The 22,042-nt window shown below is 40.4% G+C and overlaps 1 protein-coding gene across 1 annotated transcript; it reads left to right on the forward strand.

Moving 5' to 3' along the window:
* The first annotated feature begins 707 nt into the window (after positions 1–707).
* On the forward strand, positions 708–21,668 carry igsf5b (immunoglobulin superfamily, member 5b). The gene is made up of 10 exons (XM_042222586.1): positions 708–893; positions 1,834–1,929; positions 5,235–5,543; positions 9,843–9,970; positions 11,922–12,076; positions 14,658–14,848; positions 17,905–17,929; positions 18,476–18,564; positions 20,434–20,498; positions 21,042–21,668. The coding sequence occupies exons 2-10, from the start codon at positions 1,881–1,883 to the stop codon at positions 21,150–21,152; spliced, it is 1,122 nt and encodes a 373-aa protein (XP_042078520.1). The 5' UTR covers positions 708–893; positions 1,834–1,880; the 3' UTR covers positions 21,153–21,668.
* Positions 21,669–22,042: the final 374 nt, after the last annotated feature.

Consider the following 22,042-nt stretch of genomic DNA (forward strand, 5'->3'; position numbering starts at 1 on the left):
GGTCAACAGGAAAACAAATGCCTCGTCCCATGAGATTTTCTTGTAGAGGTGGATGAGAACATGCAGTGTTATTTTTAGATAGATGATCAAAAAAGGGTCAGGCATGTGCAGTACAGGCTTTACAGGATAGGCATTATTACTATGCCCAGTATTCACCAACGTCTAATGTGTGCAGGAATGCCACAGATAAATTCTTTCAATGAATAACTACAGTGGGGGAAATAGTTACATGATCTCCTGCTGCATTTGTAAGATTGCTCACTTACAAAGAAAGGAAAAGTGTTTTATTATTATGTTTAATTTTAATGGAGAGACAGAATATCAACCAAAAGTTCAGAAAGGAAGCACATAGTACATAAAAGTTCAATAAATAAATTGATCTGCATGTTAGAGTGGGGGGCACTGTAATAACTAAAACTGTTAAAAAATTTAATACAGTAAAAATTACAGTATTTGCCTGACAACTGTCATGAAATGTGATAATTATGTAGAAGAAAAAAGAAGAAAATATTAATTACAGATGTGTTAGCTCTCTTGATCTGACCAAAAACAAAAGATTCCCGCTTTTATAAAAAAGTGATGTATTCTGTGATCCATCAAACATCTACTGTGTTCCAATAAAAATACATCATCCTTTAAATTCAATAATTTGAAAAGGGAGGGACTCTGTAAGGCCCCTGGGATCTGAGGAATTACAATGGGCAATATTTGCAGTCTCTCCCACACTGTGTATTTACGTATATGTGTGTGCAGCATGGGCCAAAGTTCCCACTGAATTTGGTAATATTTAACGGGACAGTTTGGTGTGATATGGCTGAGCACCACGCATGAAGTGGAATTAGAAAACATCGATGACATTGTTTGCTTCTCATACACAGAAACTCCAGATCAAGGTGAGTGAAATATTACACAGCTGGATTTTTGAAAATGCTGCTTTGGATCGTTTGAGAAAGGAATGGTTAGGAGGCAAGTGCAGTTGATCGAGTAGCTCACACTGTACCTGAGGGGTAAGATGGTGTTTATTCTGAGCGTGTAGCGATCGCTGCACCTGTGTTAGAGAGAGCACAGAGCTTTATCACAGGTTTATTCAGACTTAATTTACAGTTTGTGTAACTCGGGTTGGCTCTGTTTGCATTGATGCCTTCAATTTAAATAAATTCCGAGTTCATTTTTTTTAAAAAGTGTAAATTCACAGGGTTTGAATCTAACAAACAGACATTTTGTCGCATTTTTCTTTTCATCATTTTTTGTGTTGGAGTTCTAAAATTAACACAGAAAGTACAGACAGTGGAGGCAGATCAGAGCTTTGACAATAAGGAGGAATCTGGCAGTAAATTGAATGTATTTAATTTCTGACCTCCATATTTAACTGTGGAAGGTTCAGGCATTTCTAAGGTGCTGAAAGGAGTTAATAGAATTCGTATTAATGTTACTAATAATGCTGTCATGGTTTCCTTCTCTAAGAACCATGGAGTTGTTCTGCCAAGCTATCTAGTGGAGAATCTGAGATATTTTTAAAGCGTGAAGAAAGTGTTTGTCCTACTGCTGGCATGAGAGGAAAAGCCAAATGAGCCTCAAAGTTGTTCACCCTCTTAAAACAATGAATATATTTGCAAAATTTTGTACGTATCTATCAAGGAGGCATTAAAATATTCACAACAGATGGCAACAGAAAGCTTTAGAAGTTGCATGATCATCATAATAATGAGGGTTAATATGCTGGGAACCATGAATAAATGATAAATGTTTTGATATTCCGTCATGGTTAAAAACATGCAATTATGATTGACCATTGCATCCATTAAGGGAATAACAGAATCACTGTTGTTTCAGGATCGTTCTGCTTTGAATAATGGACTGACTGGACTGACTGATCAGTCATGGACACCTTCCCTCTGTTAGTGCTCCTACTGTCATGGAGGACTGAAGGTGAGAGTTCAGCTGAAAACAAGCACAGTTTGTTTGTCTGGGGATGTGACACAGAGACCAGTAATGTGCTCGAATTAACAACTTCATTCATTGGTGTGCTGTGCTTGTTAGCAGCATCCGTCAGATTAAAACCACAGACAATAATTAGAGGGCCTAATGATCTATCTTCACTTTGTAATTAATTTTCTTAAGAATGGCCTGTCTAGTTAACAATTAGATGTACCCAGTGGTCAGGGGACTTCAGAGTCACTAGTTCATGGTCCCAACAGGAGGAAGCAGAAATTATGCTCATTAGTTTGACATTCTCTCATAACAATGAAAAGAAACTGCTCTATAGGCTGGCCTAGATATTTCTCAGACCTAATTTCCTAAATGGATGCATAATTCACAACTCGGCACACGGGCTATAGAAGGTGCAGTTATCTCACCACAAACAAGTTATACATCACCCCGGGCACTGTGCCATAAACGACACGTTTCGAGGTTCGCCATTAATATTAATTCCTATTTTCTTTTACCTCTCGGCTTCGGAAAGCCACAAAACATTCTGGAATTCAACTGTGTTTTTATTTGCATCCTTGTTTCTGTGTCTGGGTGATTTTTTTGTAGAAAGATGAAAAACGCGCCCTAACATTTGTTCATCTTGAATGTGTTCATCTATTTTTGTCCCACTTATCTCATCATTGTTGGTTTTTATATGTAGTTATTGTTAAAATGTGTTACTCCAGTGTTTTCTTATTGTGAGTCCCAATGGACCGGACCTCATTCCCTGACAAACAATGAAAGATTTTGGCTACATCTCTATTAGCATGAGACCCTCTTCTTTGGTGAATGCCCCAAACGTTTCTCACTGGTCCAATGATGTGTTAAATTGAGGTGAAAGCTCAATTATTTTTGGAGGGTAATGTCTGACTTTTGTAACTATCCCACTGACACAGAAACCATCCAAAACCCCTCTTCCTTTAACCATATCTTTTCAGTGTCCCTCTTTCTTCCTAACTCAGTGTATCTCTATTTTGTCCACTGTTTACATGTCGACATGTGAACTGTTAAACTTATTAATAAGAAGAATTTGCCAAAGTGACAAACAAAATCAGGGAGTTGTGTTGTCTCTTACTGTCTCGCACTCATTCTCTTTACATGTTACATTTTTTTTTTTTAGCAATTTTATCTTCTTGAATCGGTACTTTATCATGGTGGAGGGGTTTGTGTGTCCCAGGGATCCCAGGGGCTATTTTATCAGGGGTCTTTTTCACCCTAATAGCGTCTCCAATGGCAAATTGGTTCATGGGTGAGGGACCAGACAAAGAGTGATTCAAAAGACCCCTATGAGTGAAAAATCTAGGGAACAGTTCACCATGCCTGGGATAGGACTACTGAGGCCTACTGAGACTAATGATTGGGACATCGAACGTCAGCTCTCTGGTGGAGAAGGAGCCTGAGTTAGTGCGTGTGGTTGAGAAGTACCAGGTAGATATCGTCAGGCTCACCTTAATGCACAGCTTGGGCTCTGCAACTAGTCTCCTGGAGTTGCCCGTGGTGAGAGGCGGTAGGCTGGGGTGGGTATTGTAGTATCCCCCTGGCTTGCTCTCACCTCCAGCTGAGGGACACTGGAGGTGAGAGCATTGAGTCCAAATGCACCATGTTCAGCACCTCAATTGCTGAAGATGCTGCGCTGAGCTGTGATCGCATGGTGTTTGTTGCCTGTCAATCAGATGGTGGGGTGAAGGGAGCCATCAGGCTGAAGAAGTAGGCCAATCGTCTTGGCTGCCCTGTGTCACTGAAATGTTCATGATTTTTATGGACAGAATTTCTATGCGTAGCCAAGTAGCGGCAGGCTTCCACTTGGGCAGTCTCAGAATCTCCTCTGCTTTTTGCAGATGATGTGGTTCTGTTGGCTTCATCAGGTGGTGGAACTTCAGCAGTTCACAGCTGAGTGTGAAGGGGAGGGAATGAGAATCAGCAACTCCAAGTCTGGGGCCATCGTCCTCAACTCTAGGTCCAAGACGAGTTCCTGCCCCAAGTGGAAGAGTTTTAGTATCTCTGGATCTTGTTTATGAGTGAGGGGAGAAGGGAGCAGGCGATCGGCAGACGGATTGGTGCTGCGGCTGCAGTGATGTAGACACAGTACCGGTCCGTTGTGCTGAAGAGAGAGCTGAGCGTAAAAGCGACGTTCTCGATTTACCCGTCGATCTACGTCCCTATCCTTACCTACTGTATGGTCATGAGCTTTGGGTAACGACCAAAAGAACAAGATCGCGGATACATCAGAGCAGGCAAAGTTTTTGCCAATCTTTTATTGTCCAGTTTTTGTATGCCGATATGAATTGTAGCCTCAGTTTTCTGTTCTTAGCTAACATTTTGTCTTCTCCAGACCAATCTTTGTAAACCTAGAGATACTTGTGTGGGAAAGTCCCAGCTGATAATTAGCTTCTGAAATACCCAGACCAGCTTTTCTAACACCAACAACAATCCCACATTCAAGGTCACTTAAAGCAACCTTCCTCCATATTTTGATGCTCAGTTTGAACTTCAACAGGTCATCTTGACCATGTCTGAATGTCTAAATGCTTTGAGATGCTGCTGGTAAGACATTACAGTTAATAAATCGAAAAGCATAAGTGTAAAAAAAACACAACAATTTCTTTGAAATCATTGTGTAATTTTGAGTCACACTTGATTTTGTTCTTCAGACAACCTGAATGGACACATTTCTGGTTATTTCGTTTATTCTTTAATGTTTTAATGTCTTCATCTTGAACTTGTGCTTATTCCCTGAATATGAAATGAAAAAAGAAAAATATATTTTTTAGTTGACTAATTCATGACTCCATTTTAAATAATGAACTACCAGTGGGTGATCATGCTGTATGTGAACTCTGGTTTTGAAGCAGCCAATATGCATCAGGCAAAAAAAGTAAAGCGATTTCTTGGATTACATGATACACAGTGTGTGATGCTTTAGATATTTTGGCAGACAATTTTTCTTGCTCTTGGACTGAGTGAAGCTACTTGCTCCCCCATGAATTTAGCCCTTATGTTAAGCTATGCTACACGGCTGCTTGCTGTTTGAGTACGATAGATTTTCTCATGTAACTCTCAGCAAGACAGCCAGTAAGTTTGTTTCCCAAAATGTTCAAATATTTCTTTAAAAGTACTTCAGCAGTGGTAAGAAGTGATGCTCTGGAGATTTGTTTTGTTTGACTTATCTCAAAGATAATTTCAGACAGATTTCTAGATCAAACTTGATGTAAAATAAACAAATAAATTACAGACAATGTTTTGTTTATGCTGGTTTTTTGCAGTTGAAGCTCAAATAAAACTATTCCCAGAAAACCTGACGGTCCTGAGAGGGGAAAAGGCCAGATTTACCTGCACTCCTTCTAACAGCCAGTGGACTGCTATGATTTGGCTGCTGAATGGTGAGGTAGCACTCACTATCTCTAATAAACATGGTGTCCTGCAATCCCCCAACACGAATATGAGTCTGATGGCTGAAAAAAAGAAAGACGGATGGATGCTTGTCCTGAATAACACAGAGAGACACGACCAGGGAGAAGTGACCTGTGATCTCCAGGGCGTTGATAGGAAAACAGCGAGGCTGTTTGTACAAGGTCTGTACATTCGTGTGTGTGCGTGCGTACGTTTGTCTGTGGGAGAGTCTATGTAGGTGCATTTATGGATGCATGCATGCATCTTAGTGTATGTGTTACCTAGATTCACTGAAGCAAGATAGTAGCAAGGTAGGTTTTTTTTTTTCCATTGCAGAGAATTTCAAAGGCTTTTGTGAAGCCATTTTCCCTCAAGGATACTCAGTTTCTTGTGAACTAGAGTCTGCAAGTACTCACACACACACACACACACACACACACACAAAGCAGATGGTGAAGGCTTTTAAAAACCTTTGCCTCAAACACAACAGCAAAAGAATTTTGCCTTCCAACTTTCGCGCCTTAATTAAGACTTTTTTTTTTTTTTTAGTTTGCTTTGAAATGGGAGACTGAAGATTGCACGTTTTCACTTTACCGTAAAAGCAGCTGAACAAGCGCCCAAGAGATCAATAGCAAGGGTGGGGAATCATTAGGGCCAACGTGGTGGAGTGAAGTTGCTCAGGCATGTTCGATGGTCTCTGCATTACTCTGTGTTAATGGCAGCGTGGGCGGTGTCGGGGATATGAACTGATTGGCCCCCAGACATAAATACAAGATGGAAACGCTTGGACACTCCATGCCAGTCAGAACAGGCAGCAGCAGCGCAGGATTTACAGGCTGCAGCTACAACCAATCTCATTTCCTCTTCATCCCTCATTTACTGTATACTGTATGGCATAGCATACATCCACAGCATGGATGTATACCATGCCAGAGCGAGGCATGTTTGCTGAGAACTTTAGATTTAGGACAAGACAAGCATCGGTCATTTTTGTAGATCAAAAAACTACAGCAAAGATAGATCGAATGGATCACAAAACATCTTATGTGGTGTGCACAGAAAGCAGTTTTATTTCTGGGAATGATGATTAGATAAATTTAATGGATGGATGGATGATTATTTTCTAGCGAAATAACTATAAATTAAAGATCAAAATCAATCACAGTACTATCAAGCTGCTGAAAGGATCAAATCAATTAGGGTGACATTAACTTACATCACTAATGCACTTACTATCTTTTCATTTCCATTCCCTGCATTGTCTTTAACTGTTGCAATGCAGGGATCTAGTGAAGCACAATAAATATACATTCGAGTGATTAAATGTCTCTTTACACTGAATGGGAGTCAGTTAATTAAGAAAAGCTGAGACTTTTTAACTTGCAGGCTTCTTTTTGTTCCCATGGTAAGGAGGCAAAAGGCTTAGCAGCCCTGGGTGTGGTGATGACAGAGACGGTGTAAAGCTTGCGATTTTAACAGTAGTTCTGATACCCCAGAAAGCCGATTCTGTTCTTCTGGATGTTGCGTTTTCATTGGGAGAAACAGTTCACCACTCAGTGATACTGAGACTGGATGAGTGATGAAACATTTCTCCCGCTGAAAACGCAACGTCCAGAACAGAATCAACTGTGTGGTATTTCCTTACCTGGATGGTTAAGCATGCATCAAGGTAGTCCTGATGGAGTTGTCATCTTATTTGAGTACTGCAGTATCATCCAAAATGTTTTCAAGTGGGATTTTCCTTTTACCATTTACCTTGGGAAAAATACATCTAGCAAGTTACTGTAATTTTTAGCCAGACCAATCACAAACATTTTAACGTCTACACAAATGGGCTATAAGGCTGGTTGCAGAAGGGGCTTTTTTCCCCCCTTTTAGATGAATGGAAGATTGCAGAGGATACTATATTTGTTCTCACCCCAGATTTAAACAAATATGTATTGTAAGGCCACAAATAGTGCAAACTATTTCAGTGACACAACCCAAGTGTCAGTTTTCGAGAACCAGAGCACATGAGAGCTACAAATACTACCCAGTGAGTATTAACTTTAACAGTTGCTAGAGTCGCATCCTGGTGCTTAAAACAGAAGGTTCTTCTGTAATAATGCTGGTATTTTAAAGTTATTGTTAATCTCTGGTTTCGCTTGAGGTTTTTTTTCCTGTTTAAAAGCTGTTTTTCATTCCCACTGTCACCAAGTCATGGCTCATGGGGGGTCTTCTGATTGTTGGTGGGTCCTCTGTATTATTGTAGGGTCTTTACCCTACAATAGAAAGCACATCGAGGATACTGATAATGTCATTTGGTACTTTATGAATAAAGTTATGTATTATTTAAAAGGCAACAAATTGTAGCTTCGCATTTTATTTGAAATCTTTGCATTCACTTTGATGGAATGGCCATATATGCACGGCGACCCAGTTCCCCAGGCAGCTAACAGCTGGACAGATGTCTTCTGGTTGTTGGAGTGTGATAGGATAATGAGTGTGTCTGACATGTCCAGTTTGTACCCTGCCTTTTGCCCAGTGATAGGATGGATCTTTTTATCCAAAATTCAAGCGTTTTGAAGTATTTGTTAGCTTGATGTGTTACCAGAAATTTGGAAATTGCTAAGTCTACAACCAGAGTTCAAATTGGCGACTGTTGTGATGGTCATGTTTGATTTGAGGTTTCAGTGGTCCCTCTGAGCTGCTGATGTCACAATTTTAGCTCACATGGAAGTAGCTTGCATCAAACAACATGGCAACTCAGGGAATTCTTCAATACGTGCTTCAGTTTATTTGCATCTAAAGTGCGTGCACTTGAACTGAGAGCACAGCTAAAAAAAGAACTAAACCCCCCCCAACATCTCTGCACAATGCGACAGGAAACGAAACCAATGACCCAATGCCTCCAATATATTATGGAGAGAGCCCCCGTTGCTGCCAGTGCCACAAATCCCCACTGACATATGCAGCCATTAACAGCAGTGTGTGGTGAATCAGGCCCTCCAGTCTGGATGCAGAGGATCACTAGGGCCTGACATAACCTTTGAATTAATTGTGCATCCTGGCACGCCCAGTTAACAGTCAGCAACTCTGCATGTGATTTGTGTGCTGTGGTCTCAAAAGTACGGCTGGAAGAGAGACGCAGACTTACAGCGAAGCTGCTTGACTCTGTTTCCCCCCCCCCCCCCCCCCCCCTTATCTTCCACTCTCAAATTGTCCCAAATGAAGATGATGTAAATATAACTACACCCTCTCCCTGCTCTTTCTGTGCTTAGTTCTTATGCTTGGTAAATCACAAATGCAGCGCATCTACGCAAACCCTTCACTCAAGCAACTTAGTGTGGTTGCATGCGCTGTTGACTACGAACGGGGACTGAAGTGAAGGCGAGGCTGTAGAAAAGGAGACATGATAAATCAGAGAAGATAGAAAATGCTTGTGGTAATTGGTCTGTAGAGGCGTAGCAGATATTCTCATTGGAGTAAGCTTATAAACACGCATAGAGTGTGTACTGTTCATTTAAGACAAATTGCACAGGCACACTTCAAATCTGCGCGTAGACACATACAAATGATAAAAAGCTTCCTTTAGAACAGCAATTTAGTCTCCCGAGGATCCCTGCTGAAAAATCACTAAAATTACATTTAGCCGAGAGCCCCCTGCTTCACACTACCAGTCTCCCTACAGTGATTAACAAACCATATGAAACCTTATTTCAGGGATCACGTAGGGCGGGGCTTTGTGTGCCGATGCCTTTCTTTTTCTGTTCGGTTGTATCAATCAGCCACGATTGCCAGAAGCTGCTCATCAATCAGTACAAATGAGGCTGCTGGTTGCCTGCTAACCTTTAGTTGGCGGTGCTGAGATTGTGTAAAACCGGAACTCCACCATCAGAACGGGTGGTTCAAAGAACAGGAGTGCGTATGGTGCTCATGCCACCAAATCAGGCATCAAATAAATGCTCCTAGAGGAAGGGGACAGCCAATAATGTGTATAAAATATGTGAGGATTTCAACCTGAATCAACACAGACATGCCATTCGCTCAGACAAAGCACCCAAGTTCCTGCAATTATCTTTCTGTCTGTAGCAATTGTGTGTTGCCTCCACCACCTTTCATTCTGCCTGACAACAGACTTCACATATGAGATACTGTATCTCCCGGGGCTTTAAGTGGCTTATTTGGCTGGCAGGGAAGGAGATGAAGGGGAAAGAAAAGGAGAAGCATTCGTCAGGCAATTGAGAATTGGAGACATGTGATCAATCACCTGGGACGAATGAAATCCATCTTTTGTAAGTGAACAGCCCAGCTGAAGAGGTGATGGCAGAGACGCGTGCATCCAAATAGAAGGATTTCAGAGGAGACTGATGATGGCGCTGAAAGATTCCTACCCACTCACATACATTCATACATAAGGACATCTACTAAACGTATGTGAAACAGAAATAAGGCAAAGAGTACATCATTCAGGTTTATGACTGACTGTTTTCTTATTTCAGAAAAGGGCAGTGTGAAAATCCTTGGGAATAACAGGTTGGCTTTTCAGCGAGATTCAGTCCTGTTTGAATGTGAAGCAGCAGGATGGTACCCTGAGCCTGTTCTGAAATGGGAGGTGAATAATAACAAGGTAAATACATAAAATCAATCAGACAAGATCATCACTATCTTTAACAAACACCGGAACTAAAACTTGTTTTTCTTACTATTCAGCCTGTAGTATATCCTACTATGCCCTCAGGCAGTGCAGCCAGTATATCTGGTACTATAAAGGGACTGTTAAGTACTTTATTCTATTTCTTGAATAATAAAATCGTAGCTACTACATTAACCCTCTGAGGTCTACGTTATCATTGGTGATGACCGTAACCAGAACTCCAGGCAATCAGAAGAAACAAAGGAAATAAAAAATATTGCCATTTTCCCCCAAAAAGTCTGTTTTGGCTGTCTCTAAAATATAAAGACTTAAATTCAGGTAGGTTTATGTAGTTAACATCACAAACACATAGTGCCTCAAATGTAGAATTTCAAAAGGGGCAAATTAAATCAAAGAAACTCATCAGATTAGATTTCTTCTGTAAAATCCTTTGCACTCAGTGACTTCCTGAAATGTTTGACCCATAAATATCTGCACCTTGTGCATGAGACCAGATAATGGACTCAATCAAGGATATTCCCCTCTTTCACCTTAAAGAGCTCTACAGCGTGTCTTTAGGAAGTGCTGACTGATGAAATGTTGTGCAGTGAGTTCTGATGCATTTGGCTGAACCCGACAACACAAATGCTGTGAGATACATCTGCCCTCATCCTGTTGCTTTTGTCTGCAGTGAATAAATCAATAAATGCCAAGCCACAACACAGCCATCCCTGTGTTCGACTGATCAGACACCATGTGATTACATTTTCTAGTCTATAAAAGGAATCACGCTCCTTGGCCTACCAGGTTATTTGTCATTTTCTAGTTCTTCAACTGATGATTCTTGCAAACCAAACTTACAGACTGAGATCTGAATTCCAGCTTACGGATCCTCTGACTTTCCAGTGGAAAGACGCGCATGCTCTGAATGAACAGAAATGTGGGAACAATGAGGAGGACTTGTGATTAACTTCTTGAATTTTCAATTTATTTACCCCTGTGTTTCCTGTATGCTGTTGTCAAGTTGTTTATATTCTGTCATTTTGATAGTTGTTTGTCTCTGGTGCTGTGTTTTTGTCTGACGTCCCCATGTCTTGTTGTCTGATTTAGTTTCAGCTGTGTCTCACTCTGCCCCATTCACCCCTCTGTGTATTTATAGTCTCTGTCTCCCTTTTTCTGACCACCTTTACTCCTAGCCTTGTTGTGCTTCTTTGGATTTAGCAGTTTCTTTTCTGTTTTAGAGTTTTATGGACTTATACTCCAGCTGAATAAAGGTTGTTTTTATTTTTTGTCAAGTTCTGCCTTTGAAGTTCACATTCAGGTCCTTTTCTACACAACATGTCACTGTAAGAGGCCAGAGGCTTTGGCAATGAGTATAACAGCAGTATATCTGGAAAAGAAAATGGCCTGGAATGAAGTGTTGTGGGATAATAAATGAATAACAATGTGGGAAATGTAAAATGTGAGCATGCAATAACATTTTACACACTTGGTGTAGTAAAATGTGGCCTCGAAATCTATATCTTTATTTTCTATACATGAGCACTCAGCAAGGCCAAGGTCAAATGCTTAGCCAATATAGGTTTCCATGTCCCGATCTGAATCTGAAACCCTACATCTGAAAAAACATAAATCCAAAAAGACAGACAAACTAAACTAATTACACACTCCCTCCATTGAGGGAGGGGATGAGAAAGTGCAGTTGCCTCCTCTGATGACAAATCTCAGACACACTGGTCACCTTCCAACTGCTCAGTTTCTCCAATTTCTTCTGAAGTGGGCACAAATCTGTCTGTACAGCACACATTCACTGGTGAAATGTCCCTTAAAACAGGTTATATTCAGGGTGCTTACTGAACAAACAAGACTGTAAACATTAAAATTAATAAGCATGTTAAACTATAAATAATAATGGTCCTCTCTGTCTTGGGGGAACGGTGCGGAGGTGAGTCCAAGTGAATACAACATCAGCAGTGAAGAGTCGAAGGAGAGCCTCTTCACCTTGACCAGCAAGCTCAGTGTGCTGGCAGCAAAAAGTTCTCACGTGGACTGTCTGGCCTCTGTTTCTGCCCTCCCCCAACCACTGAAGAGCACAATCACGCACACACACACACAACACACACACACACACACCCACACACACACACACACGCACACACACACACACACACACACACACACACACACACACACACACACACACACACACACACACCAAGAATACAAAATATTCTTTTTTTTCATTTGAGATTGTTGAGTTTAGACATTTAAAATATTAATTCCACTCTTCCAGTGATGTAAAGAATATGAGCTTTCAATATCCATTCATGTGTTCTAGCTCTAAATTTTCTTTTGCTATTAGACATGTTTCTCTTATGTACATTTTCAAGCCTTTCAGCTAGTTTCCAGATTCTTCTGTGTGAATTTCAGTTCTGCACTTTGGCTGTCAGGTGAATGATTTGGCGTATTTCAGCCCATTAAACAAGTTTTTTTTGTTTTCAGCAATTATAAAAATTCAACTCAAACCATTCACACTGCATTTTCTACAGGAAACGCATTCTCTAGTTTTATATACCGGTTTCAGTCACTGTTGTTGATATGTTAACAGTTAGAATAAGTTCAAATTCTCTTAAAAATAATAACATCAATATGTTATGTTAAGAACACTTACTGGACTTGTGGAAGTATTTGGAGAACCGTGAGGGGCCCTTACAAACATTTGAAAGAAACAAATCTTTAATCATAGACGGAGACTTATGCAAAAATATTAATGAGGTTTTAAAATTTGACTTCTGTCATGGTGTGCTGTGGCAGGCAGGTTGTAGGACCCAAACACACACTCGTACGCGGAATGAAACTTAAAGCGGCAGCTTTTATTGCTGGAAAAACTTTTCATAAGAAAAACGCAGAGTAGTTTGGGCCCGGAAGCAGGATTCATCACGTCATTGCTTAAAGACCGGATAGTCTGATGCTGATTTAAGAATGTATAATTCTAGAAGGGTCAAACTTAGCATCAGAAAAGAAAAGGTGATTGAAGTGACTTTGAACGTGGCATGGCTGCGGGTGCAAAATGGTTTGATCTGAGTATTTCAGAAACTGCTGATCTACTGGGTGGGAATTTCCCACACGACCATCTCTGGAGGTGAAGGACAAAAGAAGAAGTAGCAAGCCTGAAAAAACACATCTAAGAGAGTCTTTACTGGACTGTGTGCACAAACAGAAAATACAGATTTTCAGCCTGGTAACCTCACTTACCTTTTTACGCCTTAACCTGCATAATTTATGTCAACTGCATTAATGTATTTGTAAGTTAAAAGTTTCATTTACTTGTAGTAGGATGTAATCATGTAAGTGCTGTGGTATCTTACTTCTCAGTTACTACCTTTAGGTGACACTGAATGTCTATGAGCAGCAACGTTCAGTATTTGTCATTTTTCAGTGACCTCTATCTCTGTGTTTGATCATCAGTCTGCAAAGGCAGTGTGTTTTTTTGTACTATGATAATTTTCCATCTGTACTCTGCATACTGCAACAGAGCACTGATTCTTCCTGCCATTTCACATCTACTGTGTTTAGAGTGCAATATAAGAGTTTGCATTTATATTATGTTCCATAGCTTTTTGGAGACTTTTATGTTGTTAGGCAGGATCATGGCATAACATTGAATTTTAGGTGTTAAAAATACAAAGTGACTGCTTTTCATTTAATCAAATAAATAAACATTCTGATGAAGAGCCACTAAGGACGTTCTTGGAGTAACTCTCAGCAATAATTTGTACATGAAATAGTTAGTAGACATGTTATTAACCCTATCAAAAAATCTTTAGTTCTATTCGGGTACAAAGCCATAATTTAGGCTACAGGAAACAGTTTTATTCAAATACAGTTTATTGTCAAAATGTTCAGTGACTGCACTTTTACAACTTAGCTATTATAAAGTGACCACAAACATTTTAGAGCCAGTTCATAGTGTTTAATTGCTTGTGTGCTTGAATGTATTAATGCCTCTGTGTTTAGTCTGTATGGTTTATCTTGCCACTAAAACACATTAAATAACTGAATAAAAACTCACAAATTACTTAAAGATTCAAAACAATTTTACCTGTTCACTTGATGCCAGTTCGGCTCTTTCTCTGCATGGCACTCATTCGCTGATACAAACACACACACGCACACATGCACACATGCACACATGCACACATGCACAGTGAGAGTTGTCTGTCAAGCCTCTTTTTGTTCTGTCTTGCTTTCGTTCTCTTTACATGTCTTTTTGTTTCTTTTTTTAATCTTTCACTCATTGTGTTCCTCACTTTGTTCTCCATGTTTTTTTTATATCTGTCCCCTTCTCTCTATTGGGAAGCATGTGAATCATCACTGAGCGATATTTTAGATGTGGAGAGCAGTACAGAAAAAGGGCTGCCAAGTCAGTGCTGGATGAGTCTGCATCACAGGGTGTTGATGTTACAAACATCTCTCCGAGGCCCAAATCTTAAAAATACAAACGCATTTAGAATCTTAGCATTTTCAATTTGTTCTCGCTGTTGCAACAATTTCTTCACTCAGAGCAGCTTCCCTCTGCACACACCCTCATGACTGTACTACAAATTAAACCAGGAAATTAAACAGTTTTCTATCCACCAAGTCTGCAAATCTGCAGATTAGCTGCAATGTGAAAAAGCAGACAAAACAGAAACACTGCTTTCGTTTTCTTTACTAAACAATGTGACCTTCTCTCCTCAGTCGCCGAGGTGTTGGAGGAAGGAGGCTACTGTACAGTCCCGCTGGCGATAACTGCCTCCCTCTCTGGTTTTCTGGTGCTCCTCCTGCTCTGCATCTGCACTGTCCTCTGCTACAGACAAAGGAGACAAGCAAGTAGGCACTTTACCTTAAACTGCTGTCCGTGAACATACATCACACTTTTCCAGCACAGAAACTGTGAGTAAAGTATAATGAAGAAGACGGGTGGATGCATGCTGTGACTCGGCACTGCCCCATGGTGGCCTTCAACAAGGGTACACAGTATTCTTTCTGACAAAAGCAGAACATTTGTTCTCAGCAGAAAGGAAACAGCAGCAGGAAAGGTTATAGAAGTGTGTGTGCATGGCTGCAGAGTGGGAAGACTAAGTGTGATTTTAGTTGGATTAGTGTAGGTAGTAGGTAGGTAGTATTTCTTATAAGAACATCCCTTACACAGTGAAGCGTTCTTACATTTATATCAGCAGAATCGCCAACTATTCAGGTACACGTCTGCACACATAAACAAAGGGACTCGCACAGTAACACACAGCCACGAAATGTCATTGGGATATTTATTTGCTTAGAGAATTCCTGGAAACACAGAAAACAGCCAACCTAAAGGCTAAGTCTGCAGTTGTGGTCAGAAATTAACATACAGTACACTCATCATGGGCATGAATGTCATGGTACTTTGGGGCCTTTAATGACTTCTTTGAACTGTTGTTTTTCCAGAGTACAATGACTGTGCTGCATACATCTATAAAGACTTTTAAAAACAAGATTTTTACAAGTGTACATAAACCCCCACTAATATTTATTTAACATCCCTTAGCTATCAACATGCTTTTGGCATAATTCAGGCTGAATATTTGACTCTTCTCTTGGCGAAACTGGTTGGATTGGTGCGAGTTTATTTAAATTTGGCACCCGCCCCCCCTCCCCCCCCACCCCCCCCCCCCCCCCCCCCCCCCCCCCCCCCCCCCCCCCCCCCCCCCCCCCCCCCCCCCCCCCCCCCCCCCCCCCCCCCCCCCCCCCCCCCCCCCCCCCCCCCCCCCCAAAAAAAAAAAAAAAAAAAAACATTAACAAAATTTGTCAATCATTGTACACAAATTTTCAAGGGGTTTGATGTCAGGGCTTTGGGAAGCTAATTCCAGAAGCTTAATGTTGGTCTGCTTCATCTATTCCAAAACCAGTTCTGATGCGTTTGGCATCATTTTCCTGCATAACACAAAACTGTGTTAAAGTTTCACCTGTTTAGCTGTTAATTCAAAGTGAAGCTAAGTAAGTCCTGCTCCTTCATTATTCCATTCACTGTGCAATGTACCAGTACCACTGGCAGCAAAACAGCCCTCGAACATGATGCTACCACCATGCTTGACACTTGGTACAGTATTCTTAGGTTTGAAAGCCTCACCTTTACTGCTCCAAACTTACCTCTTATTATTGTAGCCAAATAACTCAGTCTTTGCCTTGTCTGATCATAAAACTTTTCTTATTCATGTGGAAAGGTGCAAATTTCAGGCAGGTTTGAAGGTGCTGATTTTGGGCTTCTTTCTTGGCCAGCACCCTCTCAGTCCATGGTGATGTTAAACTTGCTTCGCTGTGGACAGTGTTACTGGTTTTCCAGCAGTTTCCAGTTCATGACAGGCTTAAGCCTTGTGGTTGTTCCTGAACATCCTAACACATTTCCTCTCATCTGAGGGTGACAGCTTGGGTCTACTTCCAGACTTCACCAACATGGTGACACAGCTTAAAAATCTTTACCTCGAGTTGTTTAAACTGATGATCTTGGAGTCTGCAGTGTTCAGCAATGGATCTCAGAGATCTTCCCAAAAGCATCGAGCATTGGTCAGTCTGCTGCATGCTATTAAAAGAAACTACCAGATGTGCTCAAATTGATTACTGACAAGAGGTCTTGTCAAGCTTAAAGACATTGCAAAACCTTCAGCACCACTTATTAAAAGGGAATGTATTTATATATTTGAGTCAGTCTGTATGTATACTTTGGCTCTGTGTGGATTATAGAAAATCGTGTTATTTAATGTCATTAAATATCTATTTTGTACAATCACTCTATCTTGGAAAAAGAACAATTCAAAGAATTCATTAAATGTTACATCTTCTATGTTTGATTCTCAGGTTATTGTAGGCAAACTGGATAAAATGTGCTTTTTAGGTGGATTTTCTACTTTTGAATAGAGACACCTTTTTATGTGTTAAGCTATTCTGACTGACTGTGCTCTTTGTTTCATATTTACTGTACAAACAAGAAAGGTTTATCAATCTAATCACACAACTCTTAAGGAAAAAACTCACCAAGCATACAGTAATTAAAGACTACAGATAACAAAGGCCATCTCCGAGGGGAAGCTCACTCTAGGAGGCAGAAGAGGTCTGTTTGTGTGCGATAAGAAAAAAGTGGCCCTGAGTCACACATTTTAAGTCAGTGTAATCCCTGTGACTGATTCTGGACCATTGCAAATCGTGGCCATGGTTTGGAGCCAGGGGATTATTATAAAGCAGGTGTGACCTTTCTCTTTTGGCAGTTGATTCAGTACCTGAAACGTCTGATACCTCCTCCGTCATTGTCCTTGCTCCATTCTTTGAAACATCCTTGAGTTAATTCATAAGGATGCTTCTAATGTTAGGGGATGTGGCATGCTTTCGAGTTGCTGAGCTCTTCTCTGAGTAATCCACCTCAGTAGGGACTAATGTATGCTTTGGAATTATGGGGGAGAAATGTAAGGGATCTAGCTCTCAAAGACGTTGGCCAGCGTGACAGCAGGGATTTAAAATATAATGACAAAGACTGGTTCTCTGCCTATAAAGGGAAAGTGAAGCATTTATATCTCTCCCGAGGCAAGTGCCATCTGTACCATTGTTACGCTGGTGTTGTTCTCGCCATGGCCAGGAGGACCTTTGGCAAAGGAAACCATGAAGCCATGTTACAAAACTCATTAGCTCCAGCTTTCAGTGCTAAATTGTAGACTGGCTGGAGGCCGTGATATTAGTGCAGAAACCAAACTAATAAACAGCAGGACATTTACAGCTTTCATATTGATGTAGATGCAATGAGCAAGCATAATGTTTCTGTGGTCAATGCAGTGAGAATAATAAAGTTAGCAGCTGATAGCTCATTACAGTAAACTCGATGCCTCTCTCTCTCTCTCTCTCTCCTTTTTGCTTTTCAGAAACAAGCCCGCAGGAGGTACTAAGGTGAGATTTAAGAGCTCTTTTGTTATATACAGAGATTTCTAACCCTTAGATCTACTGTGGGACTTTTTTGTGGAGGAAGCAGCTTCTGTAATCAGAGACCTACAGCACAGTCCTGGGTGCACTGAGCTCCATTTATATTTTACATTAGCTGTTAAGAATTCATGCAGCTTATTTCTGGGAATGAAGAGGTTTTCATTGATTATCATTATAAAAGAAAATTGAAGGCACAAATTTGAAATTCCACCTTTAAAAAGTAATTATTTTGGTAGTAATTTAACATGATTCGGACTGTCATTAGCTCTTTTAGGAAGCTAACTTATTCAACATTTGTTTTCCATATAGCTGAAATACACATTCAGAGTTGAGTACTTCAGTCTGATATTAAAATAAAGTGAAGAATGATGTCCAAATACTTTATAATGAAAACAGCACAGAGGCCTGTAATATACTGCAGCTTAGCTGGGAGAAGAAAATTGTCTTTTCACAACAGCCTCTGATGATGTGACTCTGCCATACCTCCGCTAATCGTTATCATTTCTATTGCAGGTTTGACCAATCGGTGTTTAGTAGAAGCGTCGATGCTGATGCGCCGGAAGGGAAAGTTAACCTGGGATACTCTAGTGAGAGCCCCACAGGTGAGAGTGACCAGCAGATCTTAGCATTCAATTAAAAGTATTAAGGTCGTTACCATTCGGATATGTTTACAGTCGCACTGATCTAAACGACTTCAGTGTTTGTGTTGCCTTCCGGAGATGTTTCAGCGTAATGTGCTGTGTTCAGTGATCAATTTCTGTATTGACCTTTCCCGGTAAATTACAGCACTGGCGCCTGAGCAGGTTTCATTTTCACATAATAGACGTTTTGAAACGTGCGTGACTAATTCAAAATAAATCTATAATATGATAAAGTTTTTAATTTCTTCTGTCAAAGTCAGATTATGATCACTTAGCAGTGCAGTTTTATTGCAGAGTGATTTGGCTGCTTTGGCTTTTTCCACAATAACAATGTAGCTTTTCATGTTTGCTGTACAGAATTACAAAATGTAGGTAACATTAGAATTCGTGAGCCATGTGGGGAGTAAGCCAGTAGAAAAAGATATTCATGCAGAATTCAAAAGCACAGCTGCATGGTTTGCAAAATGATCATGTGTAATGTCAGTTACACATGATTTGTGGTGGAAGAGGAAGAAAAACAAGATAAATCAATCACACTGGCTTTTTACAATAGACATGGTAAAACAAACAAACAAAAAAATCAAAGGTTTTGCTCCCCGGGGAAAAAAAGGATCTCTGGTCTTAAAATTAGGTCAAAGCAACCTCAGATGACCTATAAAACATGACATTTACATGATGTCATTATTTATTTAACAATAAAACAATAGCAGTGCATGAAAAACTAAGTAGACCCCATTATTTGCTAAAGATATCAGCACAAACACCTCAAACTAACTGTTGAGCACGATGGTGGAGTGGTGATGATTTGGGTTTGTTTTGCAGCTGCAGGACCCGGGCGCTTTGCAGTTAATGAATAAACCATGAACTCCTAGCTTGTATAAACAAGTTTAGCTGCAAAAACAAAAACTTATCTTTTCCTCTGTGACCTTATCAGCGTTTCACGCTGTGGAAGAATTTTGTCCCACTCTTCTGTACAACAGTGCTTCCGTTCATTGAGGTTTGTGTCCCACCTTGACATTTCAATCACTGAGCTTTGGACTTTGACTGCAACAGTTGTAATCACTGTCCTATTGATGAGTCAATAATGGCCAAGCTTTAGATGTCGGACAGATGGCCTCACATATGAGTCTAGAATACTTTCATGGTTGACTCGATGACCAGAGGATGCCCAGCTCCTGTTGCTGCAAAAAGCCAATTTACCCACCCTCCACCACTATGCTCAACAGTTGGAATCAGGTGTTTGTGCTGATATGCTGTGTTTCATGGCATTATGCTTGTTCTGTATATATATTTTTCAGTTGCTTCCTTTAGAAGATCGTCTCCCTCGCTCCCATCCCTACTATCCTCTTCTGTCACACTAACCCTCTACATGTCCTCCTTCACTGCATCCATGAATCTTCTCTGTGATCTTCTACTTGTCCTGCCTTCTACATTTGCTAGGCAGGAAGAAAGCTTTAGAATATAAGTACTTTTTTTTTTTTACCATGACTTTACATAAATACACATATAAATTACAAATAAGTCTTTGGGTATGTAAGGTATTTGAAAATAGCTTAACGCGTTTTTCTTAAAATGTCAATTAGGTTTTAACCCCTTAATAATTCATAACTACAGTAGGTGGCTCCAGTGCATCTTCAGGCAACCATAATTTGTCATATCTGGGTGTAAAACACCACGATTGTGTGCTACCCATTCCAAACCTCTGAGCCATTAAACCTCCGAAATCCTGCTCTCTCCTACTGAGGTCTCCTTCAGGTCCGAAGTATGCTGTTGCCGCTTGAAGGAGCTGTTAGGTTAGATGAAGCTAAAAAGCTGTTTTTCACTCTGCAGATGCAGTTAACAGTGACCTATTCTGGGAAACTCGTAGACAGATGGACTTTGTCAGCTTTCGCAAGGTAAGATAGAAACAGAGAAGGTGGGAGGGATAGGAGTCAGAGAAACAGAGATGAACTGGAGCTGAATAATTCGGCCAGTCATTCTGCAGCTGGACGTCATGTCACATCCTTCCCTGTTACAAAGAGCATAAGGGAAATGCACTCTTGCACCTCTGCTGGCCTCCCATCATGCAGATTAATCTCAACAGATTACTGCATTAACCAGTAATAATGACACTATTTTTAGTTAACAGGACATCTGTCATCACCCTCGTTGTCATAATGTATCATAAATGATGATCTACAGATGTATAGACCAGACCCTTCCAATGTATCCTCCAGCTTGGTCTTGTCAATACTGTAATTGCACCTCAGAAGACTTGCAAGTTGTCTTGCTGTTTATATCTTTCCTGTTGGTCATTAATGAATGACTGGTACCTATTAGTTTAAGGCGGTAGTTTTCTTCCTGGTGTTTTCATATCACAGGTACCTGTTGTTCTTCTACTCTGCTCAAAAATGTTGTAGTTTTGTTCAGTAAAACCTAAACTTTGACGGTTTCATCAGGTCCCTGATGTCGTGTCCTCCAGCAGCTTTTCTACACAAAGTGAGAGCCAGGCCAACATGTGTCCCCCAGAGGATGACTGCAAGAATGTCCGGAGAATCACCACTGTTTGAATATTAATGTTATGTTTTGTTTGCATGACTTTCGTATAAGTATTCACATTTTTTATAAAGCTACAAGCTAAGGGTATATGTTTTTGAACTACAAGTATCTAACACAAACATTTAGCAAAAAAGAAAAATCACTCTCTGGACACTTCATTAGTTACTCCTAGAGTGAGAACGATGTGTCATCCTGCTGGAAGAAAAAGATGGGTACACTGTGGTCATAAAGGGTTTGACATGGTCCGTAACAATACTCACGTAGGCTGTGGTGTTTACCAAGGGGCCCAGAATGAGCCAAGAAAATATTCCCCACAAGTGGCACCTGGTGTGGGTTTCTGCTGCTGTAGCCCGTAATTATATATTTGCATTAATAAGCAGTTGGACACGTAAACCTAATGAAGTGGCCAGCGAATGTACGCTGTGATGACTTTTCTCATTTAATTTTAATGAAACCATGATATCTCAACAACACATTGTATATTTTAAATTTTTTTTCAATAAACTGTATTATTGCATATGAAAATATTTTTGGCCGATCACTGAATCCTTGAATTTACAGTCATAGTAATTTGAACCAGCATGCTGGATAACCCACAGTAAACATTTTTATACAGAGTAATGAGCATTAAAAAGAAACTTCATCTGGCAGCGTTGCTATGGAGAAGTCAAATGGACCCTTTGAGACAGCTGCTCGGATGCTCAGACAGATTTTAAGCAACTTAAAAGGCATTAGAGTCAAAGTTTAACCAGGGTATCAGTCTGCAAAAGCTGGTGGATGCTTGATTTTATACAAGGTTTAAAGTGATGCTGTGAACACAGTCATGAAAAGGAAACGGCAGTAAAGTGCAGTGCAAGTGCTGACTGGGGCTGTAAAGAGAAAAATACCAATGGTGAGATTC

This window comes from Haplochromis burtoni, unplaced genomic scaffold (genome assembly GCF_018398535.1).
Source record: "Haplochromis burtoni strain Fernald_Lab_line unplaced genomic scaffold, NCSU_Asbu1 Contig_88, whole genome shotgun sequence".
Lineage (NCBI taxonomy): Eukaryota > Metazoa > Chordata > Actinopteri > Cichliformes > Cichlidae > Haplochromis > Haplochromis burtoni.

Bases quoted from the DNA above. Each gene is read 5' to 3' on its own strand.
- igsf5b (XM_042222586.1), top strand. From the start codon at position 1,881: ATGGACACCTTCCCTCTGTTAGTGCTCCTACTGTCATGGAGGACTGAA. The intron at 12,077-14,657 runs GCACACACACAC...GTGAAAAAGCAG, and splicing joins CCACTGAAGAGCACAATCAC to ACAAAACAGAAACACTGCTT. The intron at 20,499-21,041 runs GTAAGATAGAAA...CGGTTTCATCAG, and splicing joins ACTTTGTCAGCTTTCGCAAG to GTCCCTGATGTCGTGTCCTC.